Genomic DNA, 12,775 nt, shown 5'->3' on the forward strand with positions numbered 1-12,775 from the left:
TGGGCAGCTGCAGACTCGGAGGTTCAGAAAGACAGCCTGATGTCACCAGGCCAGCTGTGTGCCCTCGGGCGAGGCGTTAGCCTCTCTGAGCCTCCAGGAGCTCACCCATACCTGGGGGCCCACAGCACCTGCTGCCCAGGGCCATGGAGGTCCTGAGGGGGAGGCCCCGGGCACAGCCCTGAGCCCAGAGCGGGGGCCCAGGACGCGCTCACTGGAGTCACTGCTGTGACATCACTGATCGTCTGCGGGGCCACCATACCGAGGGCCCAGACCAGAGAGACGTATCTTCCCACCGTCCCGGAGCGTGGGAGTCCGAGTCACGGTGTCGGGAGGGTCGGTTCCCTGCAAGGCCCGTCTCCTGGGCGTGTGGACGGCCGTCTTCTCCGCGTGTCCTCAAGCTGGTTGTCCCCCTGTGCACGTCTGTGTCCTGACCACCTCGTCACAGGAGGACCCCCGGGTGCTGGCTCAGGGCCCCCCACCCTGCTGACCTCGGTTCACCTGAATCACCCCTTTGAAGGTCACTCTCACCAAATACAGATTCTGTAGTGCTGGAGGTTAGTGATTCAGTGAAAAAGGAGGGGGACACGCTCCACCCCAAATGCCATCATCATCAGGACCGGTGATAGTGACTGTTACTGTTTGAATGGGAGCGTGTCTGTGGCACAGAGTGTGATCCTGTCCACAGATGGCAGCTGCTGTTGGTGACTGCTCCTTGCTGTCTTCAGTCGCTCAGTCGTGTCCGACTCTTTGCGACCCCGTGGACTGCAGCTCGCCAGGCCCCCCTGTCCATCACCATCTCCCGGAGCTTATTCAAAGTCATGTCCGTTGAGTCAGTGATGCCATCCATCCAGCTCATCCTCTGTTGTCCCCTTCTCCTCCTGCCCTCAATCTTTGCCAGCATCAGAGTCTTTTCCAGTGACTCAGCTCTTTGCATCAGGAGGCCAAAGCATTGGAGCTTCAGCGTCAGTCCTTCTAATGAATATTCAGGACTGATTCCCTTTAGGGTGAACTGGTTAACCATGATTATGTTTTGAACAAGTTGGTGTTTGTAAGGGGTTCAAGTACAGTGCTGACCATACAGCAGTGCAGTCAGCAAGGACGTTGGTCTCCGCGGTCCCTGTTACTTTATAAAGATCTCGCAGTGGTAAGCAGTAGAGCTGGCTTTGAGACCAGGTCTTCTGACCCCAAAGCTTGGGTTCTGCTCAGGGAAGCCGGTTGCTCAGGGCTGAAAGCCAGCCCTGCTGGGTCCCTCCGTCACCAGGCTGCTTTCAGCACAGCCACGGCCACGTCCCCCAGGCCAGGTCCCCTGATGCCCCACCCTTGGGGAATAAGAGTTTGCCGAGGGTGATGGTGATGGGCCAAGAAGGTCCCCACCAGCTGGGTGTGCCTTCAGCCAAAGTGGATTCTGCCTGTGCACACCGTCCCAGCTGATATAGGCTTCTTGCTCGGCTAATACCCCTGTACCAGTTTTAAACAGACGGCCTCAAGAGGATTCATGTAACCCAGACTCCTGAGTCTGAAACACCTGCTCTCAGCTGACACAGCTGAGATGCCTTGAGGACTGGGTAGCAAGGCCCACACCTGCTGCCTTCTCCAGCTCTCAGCATCCCACTTCTCAGATGCAGCTCAGAGAGGGGCAGAAGCTGCTCTGTGTCCCAGCCTCTGAGTCAGGGAGCCGCCATCCAAGGACACACGGCCGCTTCCAACACGTGGCCTCGCAGCGCCGTGGCCGGCGCCCAGCCTGGACCCCCCCACCCCCGCGACGTCCCTCCCTGTCAGGGCTGGTGTCGGCTCCGGTCAGCAGTGCGTCCCTGCAGTTCCCTCACCGAGGAGACGGTGGTCCGGTCAGGCACGCCTTCTCAGGCTCACTCCTGTTCTCTTCCCGCTCCCGCTGGTATCTGCTGTCATCCTCCTGTGCGCCTGACTTGACTCGGTGCTGGGCACACTCAGGACCTCAGGACTGGGGCCCCAATCCATGCGCTAGGTCAGTGAGCTTTGAAGGGTGCTGGCCACCCCATCCGGCAGCGCCTGCTGCAGTGTGGCTGTCAGCAAACGCAGCCTCCCCGCCCTCCTCCTTCCCCCATTCAGGAAGAGATCGCTGCCCCCGCGAGGCCCCCGTGCGCAGGAATGGGGCAGAATTCATCGTGTGCTGTGGCTAACCTCTTTCCCTTGGGCTGTGAGCACCTGGCGGGCAGGGGTCGTGCCTCATTCGTCTTAGCATATATACAGGATAAAACACGGGCACAGTGTGTGGGTTAGTCGCTCAGTCGTGTCCGACTCTTTGCGACCCCGTGGACTGTAGCCTGCCAGGCTCCTCTGTCCATGAGATTCTCCAGGCAAGAACACTGGAGTGGGTTGCCATTCCCTTCTCCAGGGGATCTTCCCAACCCAGGGATTGAACCCAGGTCACCTGCATTGCAGGCAGATTCTTTACCATCTGAACCACCAGGGAAGCTCAATAAATTGTGGGTTTTTAAAAAGTAATCTTTTCATTGCCTTTTTCTTATTACAAAGGTAACCCACATTTATTAGGAAAAAATAGTGATTGGTATAGAGACAAAAATGAATACCATTTATAATCCTCCCAGCCAGAGTAGCCCACTTTTAATATATTGAAGTACACCCTTTCAGTCTCTTTTTCTCCATGGACATGTATTTTCTTTCTTTTTTACAAAATGAAGTTTTGTAAACTTTTGTACATGGGCTATATTGTTTTGTAACCTTTCTTCACCATGGCAATAAAGCAGTGAGCTGGCATAGTGTATCATTAGATTGTTTTATCGGTAGGATTATATCACACCTATAACATCATATATGGTCACATCCTAGGGGCTTCCCACATGGCGTTAGTGGTAAAGAATCCATCTGCCAATTCAGGAGACGTAAGAGATGTGAGTTCAATCTCTGGATCAGGAAGATCCCCCCTGGAGGAGGGCATGGCAACCCAGTCCAGTATTCTCGCCTGGAGAATCCCACGGACAGAGGAGCCTGGTGGGCTGCAGTCCACAGGGCCGCAGAGAGTTGGACGGGACTGAGCGACTCGGCACACACACATGCTGGATACAGTGTAGGGAGAAGAAAGCTGAGGGGAACACTCGCAGACGCACACACCCCAGTGGCCTTCCGCCAATGGGAGGGCATGGCCCGTTGTCACAGCGACCCCCCCCAGGACCTGGGTGCCAGGAAATGCATCTGTGAGCCCCGCTGGGTGGTGTGGATGTGAGGAGCCAGGAGCATGGCCCCTTAGCCACCTGGCTGGGGGCTGGGGGGTTGGGGGCCTCTGTCTGAGCTGGCTCATGTTGATGTAGTTGGCATTGTCAGGCTTTCTCTCTGATCCCTGCCGTCAGAGGCTGACCCAGAGCAAGGTGGGCCCCGCTGACCACGCGTTTGGGGCAGAACAAGCCAGCGGGCAGCTGACTGCTGTGATCATAGTAGGGCAGAGGGGGCAGGGTGGGTGGGCACAGCCTCCCCCAGCCCCATGGCATCGTCGCCCTTTAGGTCAGGCCATGTGGATGTTCAGAAATCCAGCAGGTGAAGAGGCCCAGGTGGCATTCCCATTTCCAGGGGGGGACCAAGGCCCAGAGAATCCACCTGGCTTTGGTGAATGCGCCATTGGTTTTAGTTCAGTGCGGCTTGCTTGCCCTGAGGACCGTGTCATGTCCATCGTGGAGTTAGGGGGAGGGGCTCCATCGTTAAGCAGAGTCCTGGACCCACAGCCCCTAGCCTTGCAGGGAGGGGACACTGATGCACCAACGAAGATCAGCACCTTTACTCAAAAGAGGAAAACATCCAACCCAGATGGCAGAGAGAAGGCAGGAAAGGCTTCCTGGAGGAGGAGGCCTCTGCTGACTCTGGAAGGACCAGAGGATGAGCCAGGCAAAGAGGTCTGGGGAGGGCATCTTGGAGGGAGGAATCTACATGTGCTGAGCCCTCAGGCTCTGGACATGGGGAAACGGTAAGGAGTCGGGTGTGGCTAGTTTCCTGGGCTGGGGGGTGAGGGGTTCTGATGAGCAGATACACAAGGGCTAGACCTCCAGGGGCCTGAGTTCCAATTTCCCCAGAACACAGAGAGGAGCAGCTCAAAAGTGCTCATCAGGGGTCATCATCACGACAAATGGCACACTCAGGGTTTGAACTCAGGTCTTCCAAGTGCTGCCCAGGGTTCCGAAGGGAATCGCCAGAGCCTGAGACATCAGGTGTTCACTCTCTCAGCCTCTGTCATAAACGGCACGTGGTACCCAGTGCCTCCCGGGAGCCTAGGAGTTGGGTGGTCAGGGAAGGCTTCCTGGAAGAGGTGGGCTAGAGCTGCCAGACCTCGGAGGAAGCGGGAAAGCTGGAGCGTGGGGGCTGAGCCTGGCTCACCAACAGCACGAAGAGGAGAGACCGTAGCGCGAGCAGACTAGAGACATCTGGCTGCAAACATCAAGTCTGGAGACTACAGTGAGGGCTGTGTCACCTGTCCCTGGAGGGGGCTGCCGGAGGATGTGAGCTGGAGGGTGCAGGGGGGGCAGCTGGAGCTCGAGAGACGTGGTCCTGGCGGAGAGGAGAGCCGGCTCTGCACGCAGACAACCTGCTTCTGTTCCCCGGCTGTGGGACTCCGGGCTCTGCTGCTTCCCTGTGAAGTGGAGGTCCTGTGTGGGCCCCGCTTTGTGGGCTTGGCCCACTGCCGTTGGGCGGAGCGCAGAGCTCACGGTGCTGTTGGAGTTTGTTGGAAGAATTGCTGGCAGGACGCCCCTCCCCGCTCACCACCGCCCCCCCCCCCGACACCCAGAGGCATAGGTTAGATATGGGCTCGTGCCGTGAGGACCTTGACCAGAGCTGCCTGGGGCTGGGAGGGGGTGCAGAGAGGCGGGCAGGGGCTGTGTTGGCTGGACCAGGGGTCCCCCAGGGAGCCTGAGGTCGAGATGAGGGTTCTCAAGAGGTTTGGGGGATCAAGCTGAACTAATGGGGGCAGCCCAACTGGCCAGCTCTGCCCACTACTGGCAAGCCCAGGCTGTGACTAACCCTCAGAGGGGACACAGGGGAAAGGAGGTGACTGGAGTGTCTGCTCCAGGAGGGACAGCAGCCTGGCGTCCACTCCGCTGGGAACCAGGCGGCGCTGGGAGCGGGCTGGGGCCACACGTCCCTTCTTCCGTGGGGATCGCAAGCTGTAAACATTCCGTCCGCACTTGGGGGTGTGTGTCACAGGAACACCGGGGCCGAGACCGGGGTTTGGGCGTGAATCTCAGCCCTACTGTGAGAGCCAAGTCTTGTGGTGCTCAGCTCCCGGGCCTGTCTGGTCACGCTCCCCCAGGCAGCCCCCAGAGCTGGGAGGAGGGTCTGGCGGGCAGTGCGAGGAGGCTGAACCCAGTCACAGGACAGCGGGCCGCCAGGTGGACCTCACCTGAGCAGATGCGGTGGTTTCAGTGCATCACCACGAGTGAGGGCCTCTGTGATGACCTCCGTGAGGTCACACGCCAGCTGCCTGTCCCCTGTCTCATGTCAGGCCGTTGGCTGTGTGTAGGGAGTGCTGCAAAGCCCTGGGCGTGTGTACGAGTGGCTGGGTATGGAGGTGTGTTCACGAGTGCTGGTTTGGGTGTGTGCGAGTGTGTGTGTGAGCGTGTGGGTGCCTCCAGGTTGTGCTGGTGAGTGTGACTGGGTGGAGTTGTGGGTGTGTCAGGGTCGCCCTCCACAGCTGTAGGCAGGCACATTCCCTGTGTGCACACGTGTGTTATGTGTGCAGACCTGCATGCGTGTACTGGGTGTTTGCATCTGTACATACATGTGTGCACACATCGAGCAGGTATTTAAATGCACGTGTGTATGTCCTTTATGGATGTATTTTGTGTGAGCACATGTGTATTTGTGTTTGCATGCATGCAAATCTATTGTGTGCAGGTGTTTGTGAGTATGCGTCCATGTGTGTGTTTGTATGCATGTGTACATGATCGCTGGTAGCTCAGCTGGTAAACAATCTGCCTGCAATGCAGGAGACCCCGGTTCGATTCCTGGGTCGGGAAGATCCCCTGGAGAAGGGAAAGGCTACCCACTCCAGTATTCTGGCCTGGAGAATTCCATGAACTGCATAGTCCACGGGGTTGCAAAGAGCTGGACATGACTGAACGAGATGTCTTCTGTGCCTACACGCACATTGTGTGTGTATGTGCATATCTGTGTTTGTTTGCATCCAAGTGTGTGTTTGTATGCATGCACGTATGTGTGTATATGTGTGTTTTCTGTGCCCTCACGTGTGTACTTGCTTGTGCATATGTGTGTCTGTGTGTATGCAAGCATAGCTGAGTGAGTGTGTGTTTAGACTGCAGATGGAGTTCTCACTGTCCGTAGGACCAGGAGGCTTCCCCGCCCCCCGTGCCTTTGCCCCTCCACTCGTTTCACTCAGACTAGCCTCCTCCCACGCCTGCCGGGTGACGCGGCCCCCAGGTGTGGGTCTGACCAGCCCTCGTGGCCCCTCCCGTCCCTCTCTCAGGCCAAGCTGGGCGATGAGATCCTGGACTACAGAGACCTGGCCGCTCTCCCTAAGAGCAAGGCCATCTACAACATCGACCGCCCCGACATGATCTCCTACTCGCCCTACATCAGCCACTCGGTGGGGGACCGGCAGAGCTACAGCGAGGTACGGGGCCCGCGCAGCGGGTCGCCTTGGCGGCCTCAGCCCCTGTTACCCCTCAGACAACCTGCGCCTCCTCTTCAGAGAGTCCCCAGAGTGCTCTGGCCCCAAACCGCCCCACGAGTCTGGACGGGGAGCCCCCGTGGAGTGGGGGGCAGGGAGCAGGAAGCTCGAGGGTGATCGGGAAAGCCACAGGGGCAAAGCAAGCGTCTCTTCCTTGTCCTCAGTCGGGCTGATGCTCATCCCCGGGGAGTGGACCGTGTTCCTTTGTCCAGCCCACTCCTCGCCCCGCTCCCTGCTCACGTGCCTCCCCGCCCCGTGAGCCCCTCGAGCTGGTCTGACCCCTGGTTGGACCACAGATGACGCCTCCCTTCTGTCCCTCGGGCGATGCGCTTCTCGGGGCCTCCCTGCTCATGGCGGCACCTCTCCATTTAACCTGGAACTTGCTGCTGGGTCTGGCTTTTCCTTTTTGAGACTCAGGTGTGACCCTGGGGGTGGGGCTGGAGGGGAGGAGTGTTTTGTCAGTTGCTGGCCGTGTCCACGGGCCGGTCACGTGTGGCGGCCTGGCCCGGGCAGCCCCTTGGGGGACAGAGCTCAGCCCCAGCCGTAACCGAGTCCCCCGAGGTGTGGCCAAGGCTCTGGGGTCTCCAGGTTCGATGGGGGTCATGCAGGCAAGCTCAGCTTGGCAGGCGCTGCTGTGGGATACAAGGGCAGGGCGGGGTCCTCCCGGGGGTACACTCACCGGTCACGCCGCAGCAGCTGGCCAGGGCCACCCCTGCCGTGGTCACTGCGGTCACAGTCACCACGCACGCTCAGACCCGCTCTCACTCTGCCCTGGCACCGGGCTTGGCACTCCCCCCCTCCCATGGCCCAGCGCTCTGGGAATGTCCCACCCCCCCCTGCAGGACGAGGATGAAACGAGGAGACTGGGGGGACGTGCTGGCCCCAGGACCGTGGGGCTCACAGGGCAGAGCTGGGGCGTGGGCCCGGGTGGCCGACTCTGGTCACTGCCGCCTCCGTGCCGGCTTCTACCATGGCGCAGAGCGAGGTGTTGGGTCACGTCCCTTCTCCATCTCTGGGGACCTCGAGGGCTCGCATCTCTGCAGGCCCCATCCACCATGCCCCAGCCGGGGGCCTGCTCGGAGGGGGCCTCTGAGGGCCCCTTTCTGTGAGTTGATGATGAAGGGGGGCCCGGGAAGCCCCAGAACGGGGGTTGGGGCATTGAGCTGGGCAGACATGTCCTAGGGCTGGACAGCTTCGCCCGCTTCTCTAGACCCGCAGCCTTATAGCCGCTCATTCCAGGGCGGAAAGCTCACAGGGGGAGGAGGAGTGGACCGGAAGCACAGAGCTCTGCCAGCCTCTCTGAGCCTCAGTGTCCCCGTCTGTGAAATGGGCAGATTGGGGTACAAGTTCCCCCTTCCCATTCTAAGGGCGGGGATGGTACAAGAGCGAGCCCCCAGCCGCTTGGGGCTCCTCCTCGGAAACTCTCCACAGCATCTTCCTACCTGTTCAGTGTGGGGGAGACAGGTGAGCTTTCCTGCCTGGAAGCTCAGTTTCCAGAGCCCCTTCTGCTACTTGCTGCTTCCCTGAGCCCGTATACAGATGGTGGATGACCCAAATACCGACCCATATACACATGGTGGACGGTGCACTTGTTCTAACGGGAGGTGCCTGGCTGGTGACCACTCCCCGGGGCCCCGATGGACCCCATCCCCTCACTGTGGTCCTCACCCCAGGCCCTGAGGCTCCGAATCATCCTTCCTTTCTCCGGGCCCCTTTATCTTTTCTGAAGAAGACCTGTGGGCTGACAGGGTGGTGACCCCCATTGCCCTGAACCAACAGTCCTCCCACTGGAAACGTGTCTTTGCGGGAGGGTGGCGGGGCGGGGCGGGACAGCCAGGAGGAGGCAGATCCACGCTGATCCGCACAGAGCTCCGTCCTGGGGGCCTCTTTCTCAGGGGGGCCATTGATTGTATGTCTCCAAAGAGAAGGCTTTGGAACCCGTGTGGGGTCTCATGGGGAGGAGTCCCTTCCCGTCGGGAGGAGGGTCCCTGGGGTGGAGGTACCTGGGCCGGGGTCTGGGCCCCTCCCCGCGTGACCGCCTGGTGCCGGGCCTAACGGGGTCCCCTGTGTTGTGTCCACAGTCCCCCCAGCTGCTCTCGCCAACGCCGCCCGAGGTAACCGCCCCCAAGCCCACCCATCTGCTCCTCGCTCTGCTTCCTAGATTATAAATATAACCGCCCGAGGCTTCCCCAGGAGGGCCCCCCAGGCTGTGGCCTGGCGTCAGGCCGTGGCCCTCTGAGGCTGGGGTGCCCTCCTCGGCACTGGTTATTTTTATAATGGTGTCTCATCCGCATGCTTCCCCGTGCGTCTGCCAGCCCTGCGATGCGACATCTGGGACACAGGCGTCCTGTGGTCTGGTCCACGGCTTCCTTTAGAGGAAAAAAAAAGTCCAGGGGCTGGGGTAGCTGGGGCCACCTCATCCGCCTCTGAGCGGGATTATGGGAATATCCTTGGGGCCTTGAGGGTGAACGTACTGAAAGCGTTTCTGTATCAAATAGCGTTTATAATTAGCAACCCGCCCTGTATGTCTGTTTCTCAAAATGGATCCTTGACATAGATGGCTTCCAATCAGACTCCATAGGTATCAGATCCTGGGCTCAGAAAGGTGACAAATGCCTGTGGGTGGGCAGCTGGCACCGAGTGGCCATGCCCACATGTGGTTGTGAGCCCCGGGGACAGGGTAGATGAGGAGACGAGACACCTGTAAAATATAAGCTGGTCAGCGGGGCTGTGCAGAGAATGCCCGGGGATGGAGATGAGATGGCCGGACTGTGGCAGCCCCGGAGGAGACAGTGTCCATCGCTGGGGGGTGGCAGGCCAGGCCAGGAGGTCAGTGTTACACACGGCAGGGAGCGAGGGGGGGGGCGCCTGACAAGTGCACTCCCAACATGAGGGTGGCCTGAGCAGAGCATGGAGGTGCGCACGCCGGCAAGATTTAGGGACAGTGGATCGGGCGGGTTTGGCTGAAGAGAAGCCCTGGGAGGCGGGAGGTAAGCTGGGAAGGGCATGGGAGCCGTGACTGCCAGACCCAGACCCTCCCAGTGCTCATCCCCATGCCGGCCTGGCGGGCAGAGCAGGGGGGTCCACCCACGGCAGGAGGCCGGGCCGCTCCGTGACTCCGGCCAGGGTGCCGAGTTGCGGCGGGCTGGCGGTCTACTCTGCCCCCCGCCTGCGGTGCCACGCCATCTCACGCCACCCGCTCTGACCACTCGAGAGGGTGGCCCATCCTGCTTGAGTGGAGTCTGTGTTGTCGATGACTATGCGTCTGACTCAGCTGAGCTTCTGGGCCCTGGGGTTCAGGGGCTTCTCACCTCCCACACCTGGGGAGGCCCTGTCGAGGCTGGTTACAGAAGCTCCGTGGGTCTCAAAGTGTCTCCCAAGGACTCTTGGGGGCCAAGGCTTGGGCCAGAGGGGGACCAAGGGGAGGGGGGGCAGCCAGGTGCCTTTACCCACCCTTGGAGCTCAGCCACAAGGAGGTGCTGTGGGAGGGATGGATACCACCCATCCAGGTGCTAAAGGATGCTTAGGTGGAAGGGAGTGGCAGTGCCAAGGCCAGCTCCCCGCCTGGCTCTTCAGAGCGTCCTGGCAGGTGTGGGCACCCCATCCTGGGGCCACGCTGAGTCAGCCCCCGGGGTCAGGTGCGCGGAGGGCGGAAGGGTGGGACGGGGTGGTGGTGGTCCCGGCTCAGCGTTCACCGGGCTGTCTTCCTCCCAGGGGGAGCAGGACGACCGCTCCTACAAGCAGTGCCGGACCTCCAGCCCCAGCTCCACCGGGTCGGTCAGCCTCGGCCGATACACCCCGACCTCGCGGTCACCCCAGCACTATAGCCGTCCAGGTACCTGCCCCCGCCCCTCACAGCTTCTTTCACGCCCCGAGCCTGTGCTTCTTGTTGCTTTTCCTCTGAGGAGCCTGTCTGTTACTCTGCACAGCTGGAGAAAGGACGGACGGGGAGATGGAGAGCCGTGCTTTTAGTGACAGAAGCAAAAGGCCCTCTGCGGTCTGGGCGGGGAGGTGAAGTGCAGAGGCGGCGGGTTAGCCCGTTGGTGAGAGGGGCCGTCCTGGGAAACACCCGAGGCAGTGCTGAGCACGTAGAACCCAGCTCACGTGTTGGTGTCGGGAAGGTAAAACCACACCCAGTGCAGGAGTCACCGAGTTCCGAGCTCACGGAGTCCTAGGGAGGCTTGCGCTACGAACGCAAAATCAACAGGCAGAAACTGGCCTCAGCATACGCATTGCCGCTCCCCTGTATCTGGGTCGGTGGCCCCAAAGACAGCCATGGGGAGAAGCCTGAGGGGGGTCCTCTCTCCCCCGCCCCGGCCTCACCCTCTGCCTGGCACCCAGCTGCGTATTGCTTCCCCTTCCCGTTTAAAACTCTGAGCTGCCTCATTGTGTCAGAGTCACAGGGACTCCACGCAGAGGCTGCTTTCCTGAGGGACTTTTCCAAGCATCTCCTCCCCGGCCAGCTGCTGCATGGCTCCTTTCTCACCTCCATGAACTCAGCTCTCGAGTTTTGCAGTCCTTGTGGAAAAGTCAAAGCTCCATTCATTGGCAAAGTTATTTTCATTACCTCCCTGCCATGTGCCTGGTACATCTTGCTCAATAGAAGTTTGGAAAGTCGGCGAGTGAGTGAGTGAGTGATGAGTGACTGACTCAGTGAATGAATGAGTAAGTGAATGAGTGAAAGAGTGGGTGTATGAATGAATATATGAGTGAGTGAGTGAATGAATGAGTGGGTGAGAGAATGAATGATGAGTGACTGACTCAGTGAATGAATGAATGAGTAGGTGAGTGAATGAAAGAGTGGGTGAATGAATGAATAGGTGAGTGAGTGAATGAATAGATGAGTGAGTGAATGAATGAGTGGATGAGTGATGACTGACTCAGTGAATGAATGAGTGGGTGAATGAAAGAATGAGTGGATGAATGAATAGATGAGTGAGTGAATGAATAAGTGAGTGAGTGAATAAATGAGTGGGTGAATAAATAAGTGGGTGAATAAATGAATAGGTGAGTGGGTGAGTGAATGAATGAGTGGTTGAGTGATGAATGAGTGGGTGAGTGAATGAATGAATGGGTGAATGAGTGAATAGATGAGTGAATGAGTGAGTGAGGGAGTGAGTGACCAGGCAGGTGGGTGGTCAGGGAGAAGGGCCGTCAGCCTCTCTGAGGACCCCTCTGTGGACCCCTGACCGCTGTATTTGGGTCACCTGGGCTGGCCAGCTGGTGCTTGGCCGGATGGCCACCCCAGGGTCAAGGCCTGACCCTCTCCTGGGTGAGGCCTGGTGCCTGTCCGGTGACCGACCCCTCCCCGGTCCGGCTAACTGCCCTCCGCCCGGGTCCCAGATCCCAAGAAAGCCCCTTCCTGGGGCAGTGGGCAGGACCCGGGGGCCCGCCGCTCCCACCCAGCAGGCCTGCGGCGGGCCTGGGCACCCTGACCCCAGCGGGCAGGCCTTCCGCCCTCTGAGCCCGGAGCAGAGGCGCCCTGAGCATGCTGGGCAGCCCACCCCCTCGAGGGGCCTCAGAAAGGTGTGTGTTCTTGGGTCGAGACGGCAGAGCGGGGCCTGGGGCTCTTCTGCGGCCATGTGGCCGGACGGGCTGACTCTGACTTGCTCTCTGTCGCCCGCAGCTGGTACTGCGAGCGTCGGTACCAGTAGCTGCCTGTCCCTGTCCCAACACCCAAGCCCTTCTTCCGTGTTCAGACATCATTACATCCCGTACTTCCGAGGTAAGGCGCGCCGCCCGCAGAGCGTCCGTGTCTCGCTGTCCTGTGTCTGCTGCCGCATGGCTTCCCCGAGCCCCCGTCTCACGCCCATGCTCCCCACTGTGTCTTGTGTGTCCAGCTCTGTCAGTGTGTCCGTGTTCCCAGGAGGCAGCTTGTCGTTCAGAAACACGAGTGGCGAGGCGGGGGGAGGGTTCTAGGACCTACCCAGCGCCCACCTTGGGCTGGCTCTGGAGCCTGTACCTGAGTCACCCCATGTTATTTCCCCCTCAGCTCGGCGGGCATGGGGGACTGCTCGCCACAGTTATCGGGAAATGTCCGCGGCTTCAGTTCATGGTGGCCGGGCACCCCCCATGGCTGCAGCTCCTCCCAGGGCGCAGACCTGC

The 12,775-nt window shown here is 59.9% G+C and overlaps 1 protein-coding gene across 22 annotated transcripts in view; it reads left to right on the forward strand.

Annotated features, from left to right (window-relative positions):
* The window catches only part of ABLIM2 (actin binding LIM protein family member 2), a 158,830-nt gene that overhangs the window by 95,600 nt on the left and 50,455 nt on the right, over nucleotides 1-12,775 (forward strand). For 8 of the 22 annotated variants that reach the window (XR_010660292.1, XR_010660290.1, XM_065914451.1 and 5 more), the window contains 4 exons: nucleotides 6,467-6,613; nucleotides 8,752-8,784; nucleotides 10,385-10,505; nucleotides 12,297-12,395. Coding sequence is in view for 17 of the 22 variants with exons in the window: in XM_065914451.1 (XP_065770523.1) it covers nucleotides 6,467-6,613; nucleotides 8,752-8,784; nucleotides 10,385-10,505; nucleotides 12,297-12,395 (400 nt within the window). In the remaining 5 variants the exon portion in view is untranslated. The remainder of the gene's footprint in view (nucleotides 1-6,466; nucleotides 6,614-8,751; nucleotides 8,785-10,384; nucleotides 10,506-12,296; nucleotides 12,396-12,775) is intronic. The other 14 variants (XM_065914457.1, XM_065914460.1, XM_065914462.1 and 11 more) reach the window with 3 other exon arrangements.

This window comes from Muntiacus reevesi, chromosome 22, assembly GCF_963930625.1.
Source record: "Muntiacus reevesi chromosome 22, mMunRee1.1, whole genome shotgun sequence".
Taxonomy (NCBI): Eukaryota; Metazoa; Chordata; class Mammalia; order Artiodactyla; family Cervidae; genus Muntiacus; species Muntiacus reevesi.